At 49.4% G+C, this 25,392-nt stretch overlaps 2 protein-coding genes across 5 annotated transcripts in view; one reads left to right on the top strand and one right to left on the bottom strand.

Annotated features, from left to right (window-relative positions):
• Positions 1-16,577, bottom strand: part of COL4A2 (collagen type IV alpha 2 chain) — a 178,171-nt gene extending 161,594 nt beyond the window's left edge. The window contains exons 1-3 of one of the 4 annotated variants that reach the window (XM_059995832.1): positions 16,519-16,577; positions 15,219-15,306; positions 15,058-15,112 (exon numbers count right to left, since the gene is read on the bottom strand). In XM_059995832.1, the coding sequence (XP_059851815.1) occupies positions 15,058-15,112; positions 15,219-15,262 (99 nt within the window). In that variant the 5' untranslated portion in view covers positions 15,263-15,306; positions 16,519-16,577. The other 3 variants (XM_059995829.1, XM_059995831.1, XM_059995830.1) reach the window with 3 other exon arrangements.
• Positions 15,997-25,392, top strand: part of COL4A1 (collagen type IV alpha 1 chain) — a 147,217-nt gene continuing 137,821 nt past the window's right edge. Inside the window, exon 1 of the mRNA XM_059995833.1 lies at positions 15,997-16,205. Coding sequence (XP_059851816.1) covers positions 16,125-16,205 — 81 coding nt within the window. The 5' untranslated portion in view covers positions 15,997-16,124. The remainder of the gene's footprint in view (positions 16,206-25,392) is intronic.

The following is a 25,392-nucleotide window of genomic DNA, read 5'->3' as shown; positions in this document are numbered from 1 at the left end:
TTTATTGGGGACCATGGAATGATAGTTGAGAAGAAAACTATTTGCACACGACAGATTTTAGATACTTTTTGCTGCTAGTTTGTGTAATATTTATTGAACATTTTGACAAATATTTATTTTTGTAAGCCTAGAAGTGATTATTTGAAAGTTTAAAGAAACTTGACCAAAAGACAGTACGGAAACACCGGCACTTGAATACTGAAGGTCACCGAATGTGAAACAAAATATTTCAGGGTAGTGTGAGCTTTTAATGTTAAGTCCTATTAAACGTGAGTCAAATTAAGCTGACCCAGCATTGGCAATATAGGTAGCTGTAACTTTCTGACAAAATTTAAGGCAAAATTGGCAACTTGAAATTATAACATGCCAAGGTTTTGATACATTTGTCTTAAAATATTAACGAAACACTTCTAAACACTGCTGTGAAGTGTCCACATTTTCAAAGTTCTCGGAGTTTTATTTAGTACATATTTTGTTTGGTTTGGTTTTCAGTGTCTGGCATATTGTGGTTCTCAAGCATGTGGTTATCTTTGTGTATGGCCATAATCAGTGACTTTTAGATTCAGTTTTGTCAGCCAGCAATATTTTCAGTAAATAAGAATGGAATTAAATTTGCTGAATGTAAACATCGAACCTCAAGTCACTGTATGTTTAGTAACTGCTTAAAGTATTAGTTTTAGGTGCTAGCACTGTTTGAAATTCCCTTAAGTCACCTGAGGGTGTCCCCGGGGCTGGGCCCCCCACCAGCATTCAGGAGCGTCCCCCAGGCGACGGCCATGGCAGCCAGGTTGACAGACACTGCTTAACCCAGATGCCTGCCCCCCCACCCCACCCCCAACCCGGCAGCAGCTCACTCACAATTTCACAAAGCTCCCCAGGTCATTCTCACCTCCTGACGGGCCGAGGTCCACTGGTTTCATAGGAAACTAGGGGCACATTCTGCATGTAAGTAACTGCTGTCAGATCCACTTTTGAGCAGAGTTTTACATCTAGAAGGGCACAGGGTGTCAGTGAAGAAATTTTGGAATGGGAGTGAAAAAGAGATAATAGAACCTGTAAAGAGATATTTGTATCTCTTTTCTCCCCAGCTTCTTTGATGGGACTCCACTGACTTGAATTGGGAGAGGCTGGCTTTTGTCTTCTATCTTCTGGCAAGAACCATTCAAGGGGAAAAGGAGAGTGATGTGCTGATACAAGTACTCCTGCTGGGAGGGGAGAGAGGGAGGGGAGACGGGTGTGTGTGTGTGTGTGTCCACTTATAACTGGATGGAGGGGTCCCTTAGGGGAAAAGGAGAGTGATGTGCTGATACAAGTACTCCTGCTGGGAGGGGAGAGAGGGAGGGGAGACGGGTGGGTGTGTGTGTGTGTGTGTGTGTCCACTTATAACTGGATGGAGGGGTCCCTTCCCTGGTCGGGGTACACTTTCCTCCCTGCACAGGCAGCCACAGCTGAGCGACCTGGCTGGGTTTCCTTTTTAATCAAGAGCAGACCTGGCAACCGTACATACTCTTCCTGTAATTGAGTTGCTCTGGTTCCTCAGAGAATCACTTGGGAGAATATGAAGACGGCATTCTCCTTCGAAACCCCAGGAAATCTGTCAAGGCTTTGAAGGAATGCTTCACACCATGCCTCGAAGGCCTATTCTTCTGTGATGCTGGGAAACGGACCCGTTACCAGCCAGAAAGGTTGCTGAACTGACCCCTCCTTTGAGGAGCCTTCTTTTAAAACAGGAATGATCTCTGCCCAAATTGTCATTTTGTTTTTAACTTTGCAGCTTTTTAGGACTGCAATGAAAATGAACGTGTCTGCTCTTCTGCACTTTCACAAAAGCCAAGGCAGACAGCTGAAACATCACTGCTGCACCATGCGACTTCACAACAAGAAACGTATTGATTTTTCCAGCCTCTGTCATCTTGAAATTGATAAGCAGACACAAAACCTGATGTCTACACGCACTGGTAAGGTTTACAAATCATTTCAGACTGTTCGCTGCTAATATTCCTTGTTTTGCAACGGGAAGGGGGAGGCTGGGCCATGAAAGCTGATGACTAAGACGAAGGAAATCCTGTCTGAGCTAAGATTGTCTTGGAGGGGAGGGGCGGGGCAGGGAGGGAAGCTGCCAGACCTGGTGGGAGCTGTAGGAGAGGAAGGTGCTTTTCAGATAGGAAAGGAGAGTCTCTCAGGCCCGTATTTGGTCCTTCATTGCAACTTGGAAGGTTGTTACAATTCGGACCGTGACCAAGTAAGGAAGAAAGGGAAGGGGGTGATTTTCCCCCTGGAATTTCCAGCCGCACTCTTCTTGTTTGAGGTCACCCACTGGCCTCGCTCACCTGGGCGCTCAGGAGGAAACGGGTGGGTGTGTGTCCTGTTCATCCTGGCTGTGGAACCACAGCAGCGAGTGAGCACTGCTGAGGCCCTGTTAGGCAAAGGCTGGGGGTTCTCTCCGCTCCTTCGAGAAAGACACCCTCTCCTAAGGATCTGTGGTGTGTTTTCTGTGCCACATCGCCAAACAAAAGCCTCTAGAGTTTTCTTGCTTTGTTAAATGATACTTGGGTCTCGGAATCCTTCGAACAAAATGTTCTTTGTTTGTAAGTCTTTCCATTTGTTCTGGAAATAATTTAGTTACACCTGGACCTAATAAAGTTAATTAAAGTTAATTAAAATTAACATTCTTCCCTTGGCGGGCGTTTTTCAAACTTAAGAAAATACAAACAACTGTCCAAAGGCTTTGGGAAGACTCCCCTGCGCCCATCTCACCAAGTGGACACGGGAGCGTCAGCGAGCGTGTCCCCAGCTCAGGCTCCTGGCATTACAGCTCCTCCCTACCAGGCAGGGTCCAGTGCCCGTGGCACCCAGAAATGTTAGGACCAGAACCTTCTTCCCCATGGTCCCCTCCCACATCCCTCAGTCCCGCTGGCCTGCTGTGCCCACGCCACGTCCGCCTCTGCCCGAGGGCCTGTCTGAGCAGGGACCCTCCTCTCCTCTGTCCCCAGGGCCACACGCACGGCATGTGTGTCACGGCAAAGAGCCCGCAATGGCTCTTCTCTCTAAAGTAGGGCCTCTGTGGGCTGCCCGCTCCCCACGGACAGCAGGTTGAACTTCAAAATTCCATCAGACAATTGGATACTCCTACCCCGAACACACAAACACATGCATACACACACACGTGCACGTGCTCAGAACATTCCACTTGCTGCCCCTGGCCTGTCCTCCTCTGGGACACAGCCCTGAGCCCACGAGAGGATTGACGTACATGACTTGTGAGTGAACATTGGTCCTAGCAGAATCGAGACATGTTGTTCGGCGAACAGATTTCACATCAGTGAACTTGTGAACTTGTGACACAGATACTAACATTCCTGTTTGACACATGAAGAAAATGAGACAGAGAAGGAAAAGTGGCTTTTCCTGGTCACTGGACTCCATCCCAGATGCGCCAACGCTTTCTAACAGGCCACGCCTGTCTACCTGCTGGCATGTGGGAACTCCAGTGGAAAACATCAGAACACAAAAAAAAACAAAGCAGGGAAAGCAGACCCCGAGGTAGGGACGCTGGCGCTGGTCCAGGAAAAATGGGGCCCGTCATCATAACACTGCTGCCCACGGGGGTCCCCTGCACAGCTGAAGTAATTTTAGGAAGGGCTCTTACTCCCCAGGGGGGTTAAGTAACTCTTTCTCCAGGTCAGGACTAACTATTTTCCAACAGCCTCTCTATCTGCGCCGAGACAATGCTGTGTTTGCGCGCCTCTGCCCCCCACGTGCCTGTGGAACATTCACCTGGGAGTTCGAAGAGGACCCGGAGAAGGAGAAGGGTTTGGGGACTCTGCCCTGCTGATCGGACCCCCCGGCCAGCTTGTGTGTCCCCCTTGGTCATCCTCCAGGGGTCTTTCCTCATGCAGCCATTCTAGTCTTTGTTTCTCAGAGTTTGGGAGCTGCTGGTCATCCACACTTGTAGGTCAGCCTCTCTGCAGAGGGACTCCAGAATGAACAGGTCTGCCTGATGCGTCCTCGAGACCGTCCTCCTCCTCCTGCCTGGGCAGCTTAGGGAGAAAGGAGCTAGGGTCCTCCAAAGGGCGCGTGTGTGTGCGCTTGTGTGTTCTATGTTCTCTATTTCTCTCTCTCATCTCCATGTCTATCTATCTCCCCATCCATCTACCATCTATCTATCCATCTATCATCTATCAATTTATCTATCATCTATATCTTTCTCTGTCAATCATCTACCGTCTATCATCCTTCTATATTCCATGTAGATAAATAATATATGCATATATTTACATATAATATACATACGTATATTTTACATAGCCAACATTTTGCGTATTTTGAGTATGCACACATACTCTATGGCTAGGGATTTGTTGGCCTAGCACCATGGTTAAGAGCCGAGGTTATAGAATCAGCCAGTCCTGGGCTTCATTCCCAATTTTATTCCTTATTGACCTTGACAAGTGCCCTAACCTGTGTGCCTCAGTCTGCACATCTGTAAAGTGGGATAATCACAGAACTGTGGGTGTTTAGCGGCTAATGTGTGTCAGTGGCTAGGGTCAGTTCCTGGCACCGAACTGCTGTGTTTCCCCTGTGGGAGATTTTAGCTGTTCCTGGGGTTCTGAAATGCTAGAAACTTCCTTAGGGGTTCCTCTTTCTTATGTTGATCCCAGGGGAGCCCACAAGGGCCCTCCCAGGGGATCCCTCCTTTTCTCCAACCTGGAGCCAGGGGCAGGGGTGAGGGCAGAGGAGGCGAGAGGGCTCCCCATTCCCTGTGTCACTCCTTCCTGACATTAGTTTGAAATTATTGCCCAGCTGTTGATAATAGCCTCTCTTTTTTCTAATGGACAAACCACAGCCTGGGAGGCATCCCAGGGAGCCCGTGTCTTTGACCGTGTCCACAAGCAGAAGCCCTTTCCTCTGCTCTCATGGGGCCCACACCACTCCACAGAGTCAGACACACACCCAAAAGTGCTCAACACGCAGAAAAACACACTGTTACGTAATTCCCACCAGGTACCAGAAAATCAGTCTGTAATTCTTCTGTAATTCCCACATGGGAGATCACTGAAGGGGGCAAAAACAGCAAAATAGGAATTTTAGGGCCTGAAACAATCCCTCGGAAAAAAGGCAAATCTTTCACAGACAAATCAGCACTTCCTTTATCACCAGGTACAGACAGCTGTAGCCAGCGGGGGGTAGCATTTAATTGGGGAAAAACAACCACACCGGGAAAAACTACATTTTAATCTAATCTTTCCTAGCTGTTCCGTGACTGTCCTTCTCATCCAGAAGGTTTGTTTCAGCACTTTCAGCTGCTATACACCTTCACTCATTTACGGCACAGATGCTTTACTGGGTGCCTGCTGTGTTTCAGGCCCTGGATCCTACGATGTAGCCGTGAATGAGACAGGAGGAAAGACGTCATGTGCCCTAAGCCTTGGTCTGTGGTGGCAGAGATTCCAGTGGGGATAAAATTACGTGAGAAAAGACAAACGCTTAATGTCTATAAGGCTTAAGGATGATGACTTAAAATCCCGGCTCTCTAATGGTAATGTTGGGAGGGCACTTTAATTAGACTCTGCAATGGCTCATTTCCGAGGGACAGGGGCTCCAGCTGGGCGCGGGATTCTGACACTGGCTACGGGAGGCCTCTGACAGGCCAGGGGCAGGGTGTCCTTTAGGTCACGGGGCTTCAGGCTACTTCGAGGAGAGAGAGCTGGCAATGGCTGCTCTGTTCCTGCAGGGTGGTGACACAGGCAAGAGCGCCAGGTGACAGCCGCTGGCCGTTGGCCATCCTTGTTCCTGGTCCTTGTCCCCAGCCAGTAGAAGTTATGGCCACTTGGAGAGTGCTCACTCCAAATTCTGCAGCGGCCTGCAGCAATGCAGGGAGTGCGTGTGGAGGGGGGCTCGGGGACCCTGGACGTGCCACTTTCTCATCCTTGCTGTCCCCTGGGGGTCCTAGGCGTGCAAGAAGCTGGGGGTGGGCTTTCCTTTCCCACACAGCCAGCCCCTATGGATGGGACACTGGCCAGAGGTGTGAGCATGTAAAAGCCTCCTGGAAATGACACCGTCCTGCGAACCTGCTGTGCCATCTCGAGCTCAGGAAACAACTGTGCAACCGTGTTCCTGCCCTGGTCAGTCGGTCAAGAAGAGGGAGGCCATTGTAGCTCAGCCCTGGAGGCCCTCGGAGACGCCCAGCGGTGGAATCTCCACTGGGGCGCCTTCCCTCCCCTCTCCCCATAAAGAACCCCACCCAAGTTAGGGGAACAAAAGCCCTTTCCCCAAGCAGGGACCACTTCTGCTAGACTTCCAAGGACACAGAAGTGCCTTTTGTTTGCTTTTTTCTACCAGCGCAAAGCATGCGGGCACTGTCTCCCTTTTCCGGATCCCCAGTGTGTAGCCTGTTGCTTCTCTGCTCGCTCTGCACCTGTCCGGACCAAGCATGCCAGATGGGACAGATGCATGGCTTCTAAGGGCAGGTTTTTATTCTGAAATGAGTTATATTTGCTGAAAAGCTGCAAAGAGAATTCGGAGAGTCCCCATACAACCCTTCAGGCAGACAGGATGATGTGATGTCAACATCTTACACAACCTCAGCCCATTCTGTCAAAACTAGAAATGAACATGAGCACATGCACTAAACCACAGACTCTATCAGAATTGCACCAGTTTTTCCACCAATATTCTCTCTCCCTTCCAGGATCCGATTCAGGATACCGCACGGCACTTAGAAGAGCACTTTCTTTACAAAAGAACTTGTTGCTTCAGAAGGCAGCCTCGTTCAGGGTGGCAGAATCCCGTCGCAACAGAACACCCAGTGCACAACAGGAGCGGCAGGAGATGGGAGACCCCGACACAGAGACCAGGTCCAGGCGCCCGCGGGCTCGGAATCTAGTGGGTGGGGCGGAGCTGCTCGCATGTCCCTTGAAAGTCACTCCCTGACCGCATGGAGGGGGCTGGAGAAACCCACGCAGTCTCCCTAAGATTAGACACCTTCTAATCTTCTTTCATGGTTAAAAAAAAAAAAAAATCACACAGCCCCAGGGGGGCGATGAAATCAAGGTTAGTGAGTCATTCAGGCCTGTCCCAGGAGAGTCTCCTTGGCGGTGGAAGCAGCCAGCAGGGTGGTGGCAGGAGGTGACCACCAGATAACCTGCCTGGCCTCTTGCCCCAGCTGATCAGGTATCATTCACTGGGTTACAGAAGCTCCCCACCCCCAAAGATAAGAAGCCTCAAGCAGCATACTTTTTTTTTTTTTTTTTTTTTTTTGCTGTACGCGGGCCTCTCACCGCTGTGGCCCCTCCCGCCACGGAGCACAGGCTCCGGACGCGCAGGCTCAGCGGCCATGGCTCACGGGCCCAGCCGCTCCGCGGCACGTGGGATCCTCCCGGCCGCGGCACGAACCCGTGTCCCTTGCATCGGCAGGCGGACTCTCAGCCACTGCGCCACCAGGGAAGCCCTATACTTATTTTTAAGTGCTCTCTCTGGAGCAGCCCAAATGCCAGCCTGGAACAGCATCCCGCTTCCAGCTTTACAGCTGGGAGTGGTGAGGGCCTAGCCCAGGGACGGGCCTGGGGCAGGTTGAGGGGGCGGGCCCCGTCCTCAGCTCTGACTCTCCAACTCACCGGGGTGACTGAATGCCCGGAGCATCCCAGCACGGACGGACGCCAACCCTCCCTCAAAATGTTAAGTGACTTGCTCTGGGGTCACCCAGCCAGTTAGGAGCCACGCTGGGGTGGCATTTGGTTGCCTCCACCACTGCTGTGCGGTCCCCGGTCCTGGGGGCCACCAGCTCCCCGCAGAACGCCCAGCTTACAAGCCGAATCAGCCAGGGCCGGGGTTCCCAACCTTACCTACCACCTTCCACGCCGGTGAGGACACCACCAGCTACAGCGGGAGGCTGACTTCACATTTTCCTCTCAAGTCCTCTAATCAGAGGTTCCTAATCTGACAGCTCCTTTTCAGATTAAAAGTACAAGACATTCCAAAACCACCACCTTCTAAGCACTGACATCTTCCTTACGCCATCGTCATCGATCAGGTTTATCTCCATTGCACTTTGGTTTTTCTCTCGCATTTTCTCTCTTACTTAATTGAAGCGAGTCACCCATTGGTCTGTCACCAAAGGAAGACAGACAATCCTTTGATTTTTATTATTTTACCAAAATCTTTGTTTTCTGTTCTAGAACTTTTTACTTGAATTGCACTTTTCCCCCCCCTCTCTCTCTGGTTCTAAATATACCCACGGGCAGTGGGAGAGCTGTGGTCCCTATGCCCCCCTTATACCTGCATCTGTTCTGTGACGCTATGACAAATCCCTGGCGTTATTGACTGTGGCCAAGCCATGCAGGGAGGCTTACTTTAAGGGCCTCCAGAGAGCTGGAGATTTCCTTGTTTTTCCATTAACAGAGGAGGAACGTTGTGAAACGTCCCTGCTTCTTGGGGGCCCAGATTGTGAACAACGGAACTAGAGCCCCAGGGAATTCTGCAAAAGACCTGATCTCTAGGAGTCTTGACTTGAGCATGGAAAGCATGTGAGCACCATACATTTTCCGTAACTTAGCATTAAGCTGATTGGAAGGAGAAGAGAAAACCTTAAGGACGTATTCCTTCTTTTTGAGAGGGAGAGGACTCATATCAATAATATTAGAAATGAAAAAGGAGAAGTTACAATGGACACTGCAGAAATACAAAGCATCCTAAGAGACTACTACAAGCAACTCTATGCCAATAAGATGGACAACCTGGAAGAAATGGACAAATTCTTAGAAAGGTATAACCTTCCAAGACTGAACCAGGAAGAAATAGAAAATATGAACAGACCAATCACAAGTAATGAAATTGAAACTGTGATTAAAAATCTTCCAGCAAACAAGAGTCCAGGACCAGATGGCTTCACAGGTGAATTCTAGCAAACATTTAGAGAAGAGTTAACACCCATCCTTCTCAAACTCTTCCAATAAATTGCAGAGGAAGGAACACTCCCAACCTCATTCTGTGAGGCCACCATCACCCTGAAACCAAAACCAGACAAAGATACTACAAAAAAAGGAAATTACAGACCAATATCACTGATGAATATAGATGCAAAAATCCTCAACAAAATACTAGCAAACAGAATCCAACAACACATTAAAAGGATCATACACCATGATCAAGTGGGATTTATCCCAGGGATGCAAGGATTCTTCAATATATGCAAATCAATCAATGTGATACACCATATTAACAAACTGAAGGAGAAAAACCATATCATCATCTCAATAGATGCAGAAAAAGCTTTTGACAAAATTCAACACCCATTTATGATAAACACTCTCTAGAAAGTGTGCATAGAGGGAACCTACCTCAACATAATAAAGGCCATATACGACAAACCCACAGCAAACATCATTCTCAATGGTGAAAAACTGAAAGCATTTCCTCTAAGATCAGGAACAAGACAAGGATGTCCACTCTCACCACTATTATTCAACATAGTTTTGGAAGTCTTAGCCACAGCAATCAGAGAAAAAAATGAAATAAAAGGAATACAAATTGGAAAAGAAGAACTAAAACTGTCACTATTTGCAGATGACATGATACTATACACAGAGAATCTTAAAGATGCCACCAGAAAACTACCAGAGGTAATTAATGAATTTGGTAAAGTTGCAGGATACAAAATTAATGCACAGAAATCTCTTGCATTCCTATACACTAATGATGAAAAATCTGAAAGAGAAATTAAAGAAACACTCCCATTTACCATAGCAACAAAAAGAATAAAATACCTAGGAATAAACTTACCTAAGGAGGTAAAAGACCTGTACTCAGAAAACTATAAGACACTGATGAAAGGATTCAAAGATGACACAAACAGAAGGAGAGATATATCATGTTCTTGGATTGGAAGAATCAATATTGTGAAGATGACTATACTACCCAAAGCAATCTACAGACTGAATGTAATCCCTATCAAATTACCAGTGGCATTTTTTACAGAACTAGAACAAAAAAATCTTAAAATTTGTATGGAGACACAAAAGACCCCGAATAGCCAAAGCAGTCTTAAGGGAAAAAAACGGAGCTGGAGGAAATCAGACTCCCTGACTTCAGACTATACTACAAAGCTACAGTAATCAAGACAATATGGTACTGGCACAAAAACAGAAATATAGATCAATGGAACAGGATGGAAAGCCCAGAGATAAATCCACGCACCTATGGTCAACTAATCTATGACAAAGGAGGCAAGGATATAAAATGGAGAAAAGACAGTCTCTTTTGCATTGGGGAAACTGGATAGCTACATGTGAAAGAATGAAATTAGAGCACTCCCTAACACCATACACAAAAATAAACTCACAATGGATTAGAGACCTAAATGTAAGACCGGCCACTATGAAACTCTTAGAGAAAAACATAGGAAGAACACTCTTTGACATGAATCACAGCAAGATCTTTTTTTATCCACCTCCTAGAGTAATGGAAATAAAAACAAAAATAAACAAATGGGACCTAATGAAACTTAAAAGCTTTTGCAAAGCAAAGGAAACTACAAACAAGACGAAAAGACAACCCTCAGAATGGGAGAAAATATTTGCAAACAAATCAACGGACAAAGGATTAATCTCCAAAATATATAAACAGCTCATGCAGCTCAATATTAAAAAAAAACAACAACCCAATCCAAAAACGGGCAGAAGACCTAAACAGACATTCCTCCAAAGAAGACATACAGATGGCCAAGAAGCATATGAAAAGCTGCTCAACATCACTAATTATTAGAGAAATGCAAATCAAAACTACAATGAGGTATCACCTCACACCAGTTAGAATGGGCATCATCAGAAAATCTACAAACAACAAATGCTGGAGAGGGTGTGGAGAAATGGGAACGCTTTTGCACTGTTGGTGGGAATGTAAATTGGTACAGCCACTATGGAGAACAGTATGGAGTTTCCTTAAAAAACTAAAAATAGAACTGCCATACGACTCAGCAATCCCATTACTGGGCATATACCCAGAGAAAACCATAATTCAAAAAGACACATGCATCCCAATGTTCACTGCAGCACTATTTACAATAGCCAGGACATGGAAGCAACCTAAATGTCCATCGACAGACGAAGGGATAAAGAAGATGTGGTACGTGTATACAATGGAATATCACTCAACCATAAAAAGGAACGAAATTGGGTCATCTGTAGAGACATGGATGATCTAGAGACTGTCATACACAGTGAAGTAAGTCAGAAAGAGAAAAACAAATATCATATATTAACGCATATATATGGAACCTAGTAAAATGGTGCAGATGAACCGGTTTGCAGGGCAGAAATAGAGACACAGATGTAAAGAACAAACGTATGGACACCAGGGGGGAAAGTGGTGGGGTGGTGGTGGTGGTGGTGGTGTGATGAACTGGGAGATTGGGATTGACATGTATGCACTGATGTGTATGAAATAGATGACTAATAAGAACCTGCTGTATAAAAAAAAATTAAATAAAATTCAAAAAAAAAAAAAAGAGCCTATTCCTTCTTTCTCTTTTCTTTCCTTGGGGGCAGGGAAAGGTGTGGCAGCATGCAGGAATGGCAAGAGAATCTTCCAGAGCCTGGAGCCCTGGAAATCTGAGCTGGTGGGAAGGCAGTCTGGAGCCCACCATCTCCCGGAGCATACGGGGTCTGTGTGTCCAGCTCTCCTGGCTGCCTCTTCATAACCTGGAGAATCTAAGTTCTCCCCGGCTGAGGTCAGGAGGTCAGCCCAGCCTACAGCACATCTGATCTCCAGGAAGGTCTCTGTTCTCTGGAATTCTCTTCCCCCCAGAATCACACAGGGCTGCCCTCTTAGATCTTCAAGGCTGCTGCCCCACGTCTTGAGATAAGAAGCAATAGTGCGGTCGGGGCAACCTGCCTTCAAAGCCTGGGATGGTGGCCGTTTAGGACGGGCTGTCTCACGTGCCCTCAGGCCGGGCAGCAGCCTGACGACAGGGTGCCACACATCCAGGGTGCGTGTACCCACGCTGGGTCCCGAGCCTAGGCTGCCAGGGGACTGCTGCCGTCCTCTCTCCCTCTGGCCACCAGATCGTGCTGGGTCTCCCTTGCTCCGGGCTCCTGCTCTATAGAGCAAAGCAGTAGAGGAGGTGGAGGGGGACTCCTCTTCCCAGAAACCAGTGGGTGGGCTTTGTTCTGCCCTTCTCTGTCCAGAGCAAGGAAAGCACAGTTAGGAGACTCAACTACTGAAAATCAGTAGTTGACTTACCATACCAGTTCTGACCCTGGGAAACCAAGCAGTGGGTAGTTGCCTGGGTTCAGATCTGCTGCTTACAAAGAGAGACACCTTGGGCAAGGTGTTTAAACTCTTTGTGCCTGTTTTCTTGTCTGTAAAATGGGGGTAATAAATGTTACCTACTCAGGTAGCTGTGTTTTCCTATGAAGCGTAGATGGATTAAGACGCAAAAATTGGCACATAGCAAGTATTCATTAAATAATTATTTACCATCTCTGCTACCCATTTTCCGTTGCTTCTGCTACAAAACTCTTCAAGCTACAGCGAGCAGCCCTCTTCACTGAATTGACCTACCCCTGGGAAGACTCTTTGGCACAAACGGGCAAAGACACAGGATTCTTGAGTGTGGCAGACAAATAGGGCAGGAGCTGGACTTGCCACGATGGGAAAGATGTTTTAGTAAATATAGTTAAAGGTTAAGGCATTATTTCTTGAGTAACAGCTCTTAAAGCCAGTGGTCAATAAGAAGTTAGCAAGTGGAACATCCATCGTCGAACATCATAAATTCCACGACTGTTGAATAACACGTATCGATGTGTCTCTAGTAAAATGACTCAAGTATGTTTGTATGTGCAGATTTAGAAATGCCATAAACTGGCAAGTGACTCCAATGCCTTCCAACCTAATACTCTTAACTCAGTGGTTCCCAAACTTTAGCATCAAGTGGGAATGCAGACTCCCAGGCTCCACCCCCGAAAGTCTAATCAGAAGATTTGAGATGTGGATCAGAGGTCTGCTTTCCAGGTGAGTGTAGGGGTCCAAGGACTGTCCTCTGAGAAGCACTGCTAGGCAATAAATGCTCTGGGTCCCACCCGAGGATCAGGAAGCAGAGACTCAGATGAGTATGCGGCATCTAAGAGGCTTTGGAGGAAGGCACAGGGGTATATTACATGTAACAGGCTGGGGGATATTCTCTTCTGTTCAGTGTATGGAAACACGCTCAGGATTTATGAGACCGGGGCAGAGCTGCCTTTAGTACCCAGGTCTTCTGACATGAACACCACCACTTTTAGGATCAATGCCAGAAGGAAAACACTGATGTTATAAAAGTGGTTCTAGGGGCTTCCCTGGTGGCGCGGTGGTTGAGAGTCCGCCTGCCGATGCAGGGGACACGGGTTCGTGCTCCGGTCCGGGAGGATCCCACATGCCGCGGAGCGGCTGGGCCCGTGAGTCATGGCCGCTGAGCCTGCGCGTTCGGAGCCTGTGCTCCGCAACGGGAGAGGCCGCAACACTGAGAGGCCCACATACCACACACACACACACACACACTCAAAAGTGGTTCTAGGGGACGAAGGGGTGTGGGAGAGTGAGCACAACGAATGCACAATCTCAACAGGGTTGGGCACTTTCCTTTGCAGGGACCTCCTCCTCCTTCTCTGAGCGTGCGCGCGCGTCTGTGTGCGCGCACGCACATGTGTGCGTGCGTGTGCGCGCGCGCATGCATTGCCCTGGCTCCCAGCTCTGGGCCAAGTCCTGTACGTCTTGTGTGCATAAGGACCCATAAAGGCCAATGGGCTGGTTTAAATTTCTAGGCTCTGATCTTCGTAAACCAGGACATGTGGAAAGGAAAGGGAGACAGACCCGAGCTTTAAGAAAACTTTGGCCTGGAATGTTCCGGTCAAAGTCCATGGACTCCTCTTCTTACTCCCAATCTGGGCCCTGAATTGCAGCAGAAAAGTGAGGCTAGAGGTTCTTTCCCAAGCTAGGATAGCACTTCCTCACTCACAGCCTTGAAAATCCTCATTTGTTTTATGTGAGGATGGAACAATGTGAAAATAACAGCATTCAAAGCAAACCGTGAACACAGCTCCCCGCTGTGCCTGTGTACACTCTGCCCAGAGTGCGGATGGGGGGGGGTCTCTTGACTGAGCCACGTGGGACATCAGGTGCCACCATATTCCATCAGACAGAGGAAGGGAGGGTGGGGTCCAGGACACCTGGTAAGTCCCCTGGATCTTCAGCTGCAGTTTAAACATCTGGGTCCTCAACTCAAGGGACCCAACAAAGCTGTGGCAGCTCAGCCACGCCACACGAAGTTCAACCAGAGCGGCTCCTGCTGCCAAGTACAAAATCCCGTAATGCAGTCAGCAGGCGGGGAATGCCTGGCAATGCTGACAGGGTCACCTTGAATGGCGGGGCTGGGGTGGAGGGGGACCTGATAAACAGGGTCGCCGTGGGAGACTTAGCAGCCCCATCCTGGCTTTTCCGGGGCCACAGCGCGTCTTGCAAGAAAACGGTGTTTTCTGCCATTGTTCCCTCTCAGCGACACCAAGAGTACAAAGTCGCCCGGTCCTCCTCGCCCCGCCCGTTCCCCCAGAGCCTCTCATTCAGAAGAACGGAAAACTCTGCCAAGGGCAGGACCTCCGACACCAGCTTCTGATGCCACGCAAGCTATTCTCCCCCGAAGCCTGGCGCCCCAGGGCCACGTGTCTGACCGCCTCGATTCTAAGGTTGAGCTTTGCTTCTAACGACGGGTTTTGCTCAAACGAGGGGAAAGGATGCCGCGAGCCATGTTTTAAATTATTGGTTCCCAAGGAAGAGCCGACGCCAGTAACGCACAGGATTGAAGGGGGACCCAAGGAACGGCAAACCGGAGTTCTCGGGGGTGAGGGGCGGGGAAGGCGTGCTTTCTCAGAGCCTGGGCTGGGTAGGGGGCGCAGGGGACACCCAGGCACACACACACGGACACACGCTCAGGTGCGCACGCGCGAGTGGCCTTCTGGCAAGGCCACTCGGTGTCCCCACCGCTCTCTCCGGCACGCGAATCGGCCCGGAACGGGAGCCAGGACTTACCGCCAGGACGCCCTGGGCCAGGAGCCCCACTGTCACAGCTCCCAGCAGTAGCCACCTGGATGGGAGAGGGGGGAAGAGCGCCATGAGTGTGCGGCCCCGGCTTGGAAATTCCAAAAAGCACACGCGCGCGGGACCCAGGGGATAGGCAGCAAGTCGCTTACCGCCGCAGGGCAGGGCGCGACGCCGCGCGCTGGTCTCGGTCCATGCTCCCAGTTCGGCCCCTCGGGGCTCCGATCCGTCCCTCCTAGCCTGGAAGACGAGACAAAGAGGGCTTAGCCCGGCTGGGGAGGGAGCCTCGTCGCCGCCCGCCTCCGTCTGCGGGACAAGGGAAAGCGGGGCGCGTCCCCGCCTCTTGCCGGGGGTGACCGGGAGCCGCCCCGCGACGAGGCAGGGGAGAGGGCAGCCGGCTGCCCACCTAGGCCCGGATGGGGCCGCTCAGCAGCCGCCGCTCCATCCTCTCCCCCTTACCACTCCGAGAGCCGGGCGCGCAGCCCGAGCTGCACGGGGCGCGCGAGTCTCTGCCCTCTGCCCGGGGCTCGGCGTCCCAGGGCCGCTCTTACCTCAGGCCCGGCTTCAGTGGCTGCCGCCCGCGCGTCTCCGCCCTCCAGAAGCGCCGCCTGCGGCACGAGCAGCGCAGCCGCCCTCTCGGCCTCCCCGGGCCGACCTCGGGCCCGCGCGTCCGCCCTCGGAGCTCCGCCGGGTCGGCGAGCGCGGGGCGCGGGGCGGGCAGCGGCGGCGGTGGGTACAGAGCGCGGAGCCCTGCGTCCCGGCGCGCGGCGGCCACAATCCCCCGGCCGCGCGCTCCTGCCGCCTCTTACCCGCGCCGAAGGGTCCTCCCCCTTTGAGGCGCCGCCCGCCCCGCGCCGCTGAGGGGAGGGGCAGCGCCAACAAATTGGGGAGCTCGCCTGGTCGCGCTCAGGTCTCCGCCGCGAGCTGCCGCGCCCGGGACGGTGCGCCGCGCTCGAGTCCCGGCCCTGCGAGAGTGAGCCGCCCGCCGCCGCCCCCAAGAGCCCGGGCGCCGGCCTCCGCCGTCCGCCGCCGGTCCACGCCGCCCCGGGCGCGCCACCATGGGGCCCCGGCTCGGCGTCTGGCTCCTGCTGCCCGCCGCCCTCCTGCTCCACGAGGAGAGCAGCCGGGCCGCCGCGAAGGTGAGTCCCGGCCGGCTCGGCTCCCGGCGTCCCGCCCTGCGCCCCGTCGCCCCGCGCGGCCCCTTTGTCCCCAGCCGGAGCCGCCCTCCGGGCCCGGGGGTCGCGCACGGCACAACCGGGCGCACCCTCGCGGCCGGTCCCCGCCGGTGACCCCCTGGGGTGCGATCGCGCATCCATTAGGGAGCCTCCTTTGTTGTGGGCTGGGTAGGGGCGAGTCAGGGGACTCCTCGGGGCCGGGGGCGGGCGAGCAGAACTTGGTGCGCCCCGCGCGGGGTGAGGGTGGCCCGGGAGTCAGGGGGATTTGAACTCGCACCTCGGGGGCGCCTGGCCGTCGGGCGCCTTCACCTGCCCCGGGCGCCCGAGTGGGCCGGGGGCCGGAGGGCCGGACACGCGCGCCCCGTGCTGTTCGGAGCCCCACACATGTGCCCGGGAGTCGCTTTGGGCGTGTTTCTCTGGAGCTTTGGGGACTCTGGTGGTTGATGCTGAACAGTCCTGGGCCGTTTGCCTGGAAACAGCTGTATCTTTGCTTTCCCACGACTTTGCTGTCGCTGCAGCACGCTGAGGGACAGCAGAGGAGCTTTTCTGTCCTGCAGCTTTCAAACGTTTCCATACTCGACGCGATGACTTTGACTAATATAGTAAAAAAATTATAACCACATTATATTTGAGTGTGAAACCAAAATGAAACTCCATCTCATTGTTCTGTGCACAGATTGTTTTCCTAGTTTTCATTTCCTCCGGCTGTGCGCTTGCCCGGAAAGGATCTGGGAGTTCGGTTTGCACAAGTAAAGGCGTCCAGCTCTCGACGGTCCCTGATGTACTGGTGCTCTTTGCTTTTTTCCTTCTCCTCAGACGGAGTAGAAACCTCAGCGGTTTCCCAGTGTCACAGCCTGTAGACAAAACGCTGGGAAGGTGTGCCTTCTCACACATTTTGCATCCCCCTCCCCAAATAGTTAAAAATGATGTTACTACTTTCGGCATTTCCCACTTACTCTTGTTTCACATCCTGATTTTGCTTAGTTAGTTTGTTTGTTTTTTGTTCTTTTCTTCTCTTCAGGAAGAATGATGCTCCCTGACTTCAGTTCATTGTATATAAATTGTTAACTATTCCTTGCCAGAATAAGCTGGTGATATGCACACATGTCTTGCCATAGAGAGTCAGGCTCTTTGCTGGCAGCTGGGTCACTAGGTATGGAAAGGCCTGATGATGACACAAGCAGCTAGCTTCAGATTGTTCCTCCCAGCCCAGAGTCTAGCCAGGCACCCTAGTCGGTTATTTAAACACCCTGTGGTCACGATGACAAAATACTTCCAAAAGAGGCAGCTCTAGAGCACTTTATTTGGGTCTAGAACTATTGACCCAGAGATTTAACATTTCCAAGGAGAGACGGCAAGGAAATGAGAGAAGGGTCTCTGTTTGGAAATACGAAGCTCTGTTTGGACTTGGATTTTCTGATCGATGATATTAGCAAAGCAAAGCCAATTATGAGAGCTGGCTTTTCAAATAGCCAGGGCTTTGAAGAATGAGCCCCTCAGTGAGTGGGAAATCAAACTCATTACTGTTGAGTTTGGGCTTATTTTACTTTCCTTGTACGTCCCTGTCCTGGCTCTGCTGTATCCTTCAAATCTCATGTCATGTTTTAAGAGACCTGGCACGTGGACACCCTCTGATCACCAGTTGACGTAATGGGTATTATCATTTTGCCATACTTTCCCTGGTTTATTCAGAGAGAGAAAATGTATTAATATGAACATGACTTATGGCTGTATAAGAAAATCCATTTAAAATAATATCTGGCTAATTTAAAAATTTGTCTCACACCATCAGTAACATTTTTTTTTTTTTTTTTTTTTTTTTTTTTGCTTACCTCCTTCCAAAATCAGCTGTTAGGGATACAAAAAAGTTGAAATAATTTCCATATTGATCCAAGCAGAATATCATTTAAAAATGCATTTTGAATGATAAGATGCTGCCAGTCAAACCCTAATTCAGAAGCCAATAAAAATGATTCTCGGATTACGTGCTTTTGTGGAGTATCTGAATCTGTGTTACCTGCACTGGTACACCCAAAGGTCACCTACTAGGTGCCAGGTAGAGATTGTACTTACTATTATTATTATTCACAGGAAAGGCTGTTTGATTTTATATTTGATCATATCTGCTATGGCCATACTGTTCACTTACCGGTGGGTGGATTTTCTAAGCCAGTGATTTTTTTTCCTACCCCCCACTCCCTTCCCCAACTTTGCTTTCTTTGGCAAGGACGGAGGAATAGGGTGCAGACCCAAGACAAAAACGTGCCCATAGTGTTATGATCGAGGGTCCTCGGTTCCGACTCACGCAGTCATGAGCTGAATGAATTCTTCCTTCTGCAGCCTCCAAACTCCCCCCTCCAGCTGGTCTGTTTGATGCTCCTTCACAAATTATTTTTCAGGATCAGAAATGTGAACTTTCGCCAAAGTGTGGTGATGCCCGAGTAGGGTGTTGGCATCTCCAGACCATTAGTCACCATTCTGAGACTGAATGACCTGGAACTCAAACGGATACTTAATTCTGATCTGAATGTGGACCACATTCTGCTGGGAATGTAATTTCAGAGAGAAGGCTGATTTTTGACTTCGTACCAGTGGCAGCGACATGAGCTCAGTATTCAGGAGTGAGCTTGGTGAAGATATAACGTCAATCTTCGTGTTCTTCGTGCGTGGAGCTGGGTGGGGATGAAGGGGAGAGCACCTCTGATACCACCCGGGAGAAACAGTGTGCCTAGCCTGTGTGTGTGAGTGCACACTTAGAGAATTATTAGTGTGTGTGTTAATGGTGTAGTCACACACACACACACACACACACACACACACACACACACACACACACACACACACAGAACAACTGTAGTTTAGAGACCGGAGGATCCTAAATGTTGTGTCTGCTCTGATTAAGCAGGTGATTTCAGAGGACTTGGTAACCCCCTGCCTCAGTTTCCCTGGCAGATCTGCTCCCCTACCCTCATCCATCCTTCCTGCTTTCATCCCACACGTGGGCCTTGAGCACATCTTCAGGCCACACCCCCCGCCAGGCCGTGCATCAGTGAGTGGGGCCCACCCTCCTCCCCCAGGAAGGCTGTGGGCTCCTGAGAAGTACTGAGAAGGAAACAGGCGGATACAATTCAGGCTGGTAAACACTACAGTCAGGGTAAACCTAGGGCCATAGGAGCAGCTAACCTAGCTTTGGGGAGCGCAGAGGAAGCTTCCAGGAGGATATCCCACCTCTGACTCTGAGGAAGGAATGGGAACCATAGACCTGGCGTCTTGTTTTCATATGAATTGTCATGTGCATCATACTCAGAAGGTTGGATAACTCTTCCTTTGCCCTTTCACACACCAGGCTGTCTTTGCATGTAAAGAAGACCTTAAGGTTCCCTCCTTCGAGGTAGCAAGATGCCATTGCTTGTATGACTAACAGCCGTGATATCTGAACTTTCCCCTGGGAGGGGTGGAGACCCAAGGAGGTCTAGGAGAGCGGCGATAAGATGCCAGCTCAACCAAAGGCCCCCTCTGGAGGTGGCAGGTGGATTGGGATGTCTGCAGAGTTACAGCACGGATGACTGATTGTAGGCGGGAGTGCCTTTCGGAGCTGACCGAGAACACCTCCCCTCACGGGGGCAAGGGCATGGGGGAATTCACAAAACCCTGCATTATCCATTAACAGGACTGTCTTCAGATTTCTGGGAACTGGGGAGGATGGCCATCACTGAACAAGTTCGGTTATCTAGTTTAGAATTGGTAGAGATTTTGCAGACAAACTGAACCCACAGGTGACCCGCTGAAACAAATCCTTTTAGAGGTGGAGGGGGCGTCAATCAGTGAATAATTTACAGCACCTGTCTTGATGAGGCATACGATGTTTGTTCTAGCAGCGGTTCCAGAAACTGGACAGGCATGAGCCTCGTTAAAATGTCTCTCAGGCGGACTGGGTATTTTGAGTTCTTGAGCTCAAATAAGCAAAAGCAACAATAGAATGCCTAAAATAATATCATCAGAGCATTGTTCTTCTGTTATTAAACAACCACTAAGAAATGTCATCTGTGGAACAATACAAAAGACATATTCCTCCCATTCTTGTGCGCACAATGAAAGAGATGTGAACCAGAAAATGGTTCAATCGTCAGTTTCTTTTGAGGAGTTTACCGCCTGAAGAATGACTCTGGGGTTAGCATTTTATAGTCCGGCACACGGGGACCGGTTCCGTCCTGTATTTCCCTCCATTGTTTTCCTGGTCTTAGTCCTGTGACATCAGTCTTTCTTGGGGTCCTTTCTGTTTCCCTGCTTCTCTGTTCTTCCTCTTCCAGAGCCCTCAGGGTGGGTGGGCCCTGGGGCTGGGCTCCAGCAGGCTTCTCTTTTTCTCCACCCTCCCCACCCCCATGATTTGTCAGCATTTCGTGAAGGGGACTCCAAACCTTTCCCTTGAACCCCAGTCTGGTCTCCTCACGTTCGCATGGAACATCTCGCCTCCGCTGTCCTGCTTTGATTGCAGACTTAGCAAATATGTCCAGAACCGAGCTTGCCACCTTTCGCCAACCGACTCCCCTTCTTCCCAAGTGGCCCGTTTTGGTCGTTGATGCCCCAATATTACCTGACGCTCAACCCAGAGACCGTGGCTTCATGTGGAGGCCTCACCCTCCCCTCCTTTTTAACCTTCACGTCACCCAGGCACTCATTCCACCCTTCCTCCTTCTACCTGTCCCTCGGAGCCCCCTCGGCCGTCTCTTCCCATGGCTGCGACACCATTCCAGGTCTACTTGCCCTGTGCCAGGATCACCACAAATCCCTCCCGCTCCTGCCCCCGTTTCAGCCTTGTCTTCTCCCCAGCCCATTCCTCACGTTGTGCTGAGTCTGTCTTCAGCGATCCCGCTGTGACCACGTGATTCCTCTGCTCAGCATCTGACAGTGGCTACCTCCTGTCTGACCAAAAGTCTCCAGCTCTTTGGCTGGGTGGTTTTCATTTGTTCATTTTTAATAAAGACTTTATTGTTTAGGGCAGTTTCAGGGTCAAGGCGAAATTGAGAGGAAGGTACAGAGATTTTCCATCTACCCCCTGTGTCCCCACAAGAACGGCCTTGCCCACTATCAGCATCCCCCACCAGTTGGTGCGTGTGTCACAACTGATGAACCTACACCGACCCACTGTCCGTAGTTTACCTTAGGGTTCACTCTGAGGGTTGTATATCATTGGGTCTGGATAAATGTGTGATGGCATGTAGCCATCATTATAGTATCACACAGAGTATTTTCACTGCCCCAAAAGTCCTCTGTGGTCCTGCCTCTTCATCCCCATCTCTCCCCAGACCCTGGCATTACTGTCTCCATAGTTTTGCCTTTTCTTGTAGCTGGAATCATACATTATGTAGATTTTTCCCATTGGCTTCTTTTTTTTTTTTTTTTACATCTTTATTGGAGTATAATTGCTTTACAATGGTGTGTTAGTTTCTGCTTTATAACAAAGTGAATCAGTTATACATATACATATGTTCCCATATCTCTTCCCTCTTGCGTCTCCCTCCCTCCCACCGTCCCTAGCCCACCCCTCCAGGCGGTCACAAAGCCCCGAGCTGATCTCCCTGTGCTATGCGGCTGCTTCCCACTAGCTATCTACCTTACGTTTGGTAGTGTATATATGTCCATGCCTCTCTCTCGCTTTGTCACAGCTGACCTTCCCCCCTCCCCATATCCATTGGCTTCTTTCACTTATTCATATGCATTTAAATTTCTTCCGTGTCTTTGCATGGCTTGATAGCCCATTTCTTTTTAGCACTGCATAATACTCCGTGGTCTGCGTGGACCACAGTCTATCCACTCATCTACTGAAACACACCTTGGTTGCTTCCAAGCTTTGGCTGATTTTGAATAAAGCTTCTATAAACATCTGTGTGCAGCTTTTTGTGTGGACCTAAGTTTTCAACTCCTTTGGGTAGATACCAAAGTGCACAACTGCTGGATCATATGGTAAGAGTATGTTTGGCTTTGTAAGAAACCAGCAAACTCTCTTCCAAAGTGGCTGAGCCATTCTGCATTCCTGTCAGCGTGAATGAGAGTTCCTGTTGCTCCACGTCCGTGTCAGCATTTGGTGTTGTCAGTGCTTTGGATTTCAGCCACTCTGATGGATGTGTAGTGGTATCTTCCTGTTGTTTTAATTTGGCCTGGCTTTACATACCCTTCGCCACGTGGGTTCATGGACTTATCTGGTCTTCGTCTTCATACTCCCCAGCGTGCAGGGTGGGTAGTTGTCACGAAGGACTTACCTCTGTGTTCCGTGGAGCAGTGTCATCTCTTTGAGCCTCGGGTCCCTGATCCATCAAATGAGGACGACACAGCATCTGCAGACACCTTTAAGATGTTCAGAGAGGTTGTACGTGTGAAGCAAGTAAACCCTGAGAAGACGATAGCTGTTATCACTGCTACGTGGCTGAGATCTCATTGTCTTGTGTATGTTGGTTTAACACCCTTGATGATTTTGAGATGCTGGAGGACAGAGCTTCTTTGAAAAATGCCCCCACTGTCTGGGGGAGTACCTGATGCATGGAGGGAAGTCGTGAATTACTTGTAGTGGGTTCAGTGATCCTGCCTGACTTTCTCTCTGGACCCTGGGGAGGCCTGGCGGGAGCTGAGTACCTGCTCCCGGAAACTATGTTGCATTGCTGACCCCCTAGCAGTTTTAGGCAACACAAAGGAAAGTAATGCCAAACGAAGGTGTTTCCTCTTAATTTGGAATTTGGAGCAGATGTTCCGCCATAGACTAAACACGACTTGGAAATATACACAAGGCTGAGCTCTTTGTGTAAATAGTTTATTCCATGGCTTAGTAATATTCCTGCTTTGCTGGGTTTGGTTTGTAGTCTGCACACTAGAAGAACATTTAAAGTCATCGGAGTTTTAAAGCTTGCTTGATTTGTGGTCAAGTAGAAGACAAATGCCAAGCGTCCGAATCAGATATTAAGGCAATATGTTACATGCATATGTGTTGGTTCTCTCGCTGGTAGAGGAGAATGACCCAGCGTCCTCATCTTTTCCTGCTCATCAAGACTTTGTTAGGAGTTTTGGAATTAACTGTTGTTTATTACTGGATACAGGTCTTTGTGTGCTGTGTGCATTTCTTTCTAATTCAGATAACATCAAGAGATGCTGGCTGTGACCTGGGAGAGGCCAATGTGATGTCAGCTGCCCTGTTGCCATTTCACCAAATTTTCTGACAGTTGGAGACCCATGGTAGAGTCACTCACACAGAGTTGAGCTGATTCAATAAACCTTGTCCAACTCAACGGAATATGTAGAGACAGTATTCCTGTATTTGACATATAATTGAAATTGTTAAAAAATTTTATTGAGTTTTGCTTTAGAAAATCAGCATATTCCTTTAGAAAATCAGCATATTCCTTTATGAAGAACAAAACTCAGGGTTTTATAGTTGGAACTCAGTGTTTCCAACGCTGTTTGCACAAGCTTTTCCCAGCTGCCACTCACACACCTAGAGCTGAAGAAGGCTCAGAGGATCGAGGTGCATGGCAGCCTGTGTCTTCACTTCAGAGAGATAGACACTCCTAACAGCCCCCCCGTTAGCATATGGGGCATCTTTGAGGGTGCTAAGTCAGCATTGGTTTCCTGTTTCAGAATGTTACAGATGGGCCCAATGATAACTATTGCGGTGTTTTTCCTTCATTTCTGTTAAAGAAATAACATTTATGTATATTTTAATCAGTGGCAGATTTGACTGCTACATCTCTAACAATACTTTATTTTAAAAGAGTAAGCATATTATTTTTGTAATAAGAAAAAGCAATCAAAATTTATTCTAAAATCCAGTTATCCTTTTATGTGAGTAATGACTTTCTCTTGAGCATGAGAGTTTTAATTTCCATAATTTCCATATCGTCCAAGAGCATCAGCTTGAAAATGTCATTTTTAAATACAAGCAACTCCTTTTCCTCATTAGCTTTGATTTTCGAGTTGCGTTTTGGCATTTTTTAAAGAATAAAACTTTAATGTCACGGAGTTATTTATTTATTTATTTATTTATTTATTTATTTATTTATTTGGCTGTGTTTGGTCCTCGCTGCTGCGCGCGGGCCTTCTCTAGTTGCGGCGAGCTGGGCTAATCTTCGTTGTGCTGCATGTGCTTCTCATCGCGGTGGCTTCTCTTATCACGGAGCATGGGCTCTAGGCCCGTGGGCTTCAGTAGTTGCGGCACGCAGGCTCAGTAGTTGTGGCGCACGGGCCTAGCCGCTCCATGGCATGTGGGATCTTCCCAGACCAGGGCTCGAACCCATGTCCGCCGCATTGGCAGGCGGATTCCCAACCACTGCACCACCAGGGAAGCCCGTCACGGAGTTATTACAGAGTTGCATGAGACTTATTCGCCAGGTCCAGACTGTTCTTGCATTAAAGCTTGAGTTAAGGTGATATTATTATCATTATTGCCTATAATGTGCAAAGTTTTATTAGGGAAAAAGGCTGCATAATTATAGTTTGGTCCATTTTTTTGGCAGTGTCCATTTGGAAAATACTTGATCTAACTATGTGTCTTAAATAGAAGCCATTGTATACTGTGGGAGAATTCAGCCTAACTCCAAGAACTCTAAAATGAGCCAGGCAAAAGAAATGCCTGTTTCTCTACGAAGTTTGCATTAAACTCCTGGAAAGACAATTGCAGTGTTTCAAGTACATCCAGACAGGAACATAGCCCAGCGACACGCTCTGCCCGCATGGGGATCCAGAGAGGAACATAGCGCAGCAACACGCTCTGCCCGCATGGGGTGGCAGACACTTCATGGGAGCACATGGGCGCTGCTTTGAGTCCCAGCTCCGCCTCTTACAGCTGTGTGGACGTGTGCAACTTACTTCTCTCTCTGTCCACCTTTTGTCATCTGTAAAATGGGGACAGCAGTAGTGCCTCGATTCCAGGACAGGCATGAGGATTAAACGAGCTAATGTTTGTAAAGCGTTCATACCGTGCTGGCTGCATGCTCGTTAAATGAGCAAATTCTGAGGAATAAATAGCAAAGTAATTATATCATCAGGGCATCTTGAGGCTGGAGAAACACAGAAGGCCACCAGAGCAGTGGGTCTGGAACTGGAGCTCACAGCAGAATCCCCTGGAACGGCGGGTGGGACACAGACGCCCGGCCCCCCTCCCGGC

Source organism: Delphinus delphis, chromosome 18 (genome assembly GCF_949987515.2).
Source record: "Delphinus delphis chromosome 18, mDelDel1.2, whole genome shotgun sequence".
In the NCBI taxonomy this organism is placed as follows: Eukaryota; Metazoa; Chordata; class Mammalia; order Artiodactyla; family Delphinidae; genus Delphinus; species Delphinus delphis.
Note: the sequence above shows the minus strand (reverse complement) of the source record. Positions and strands in the feature narration are given on the sequence as shown.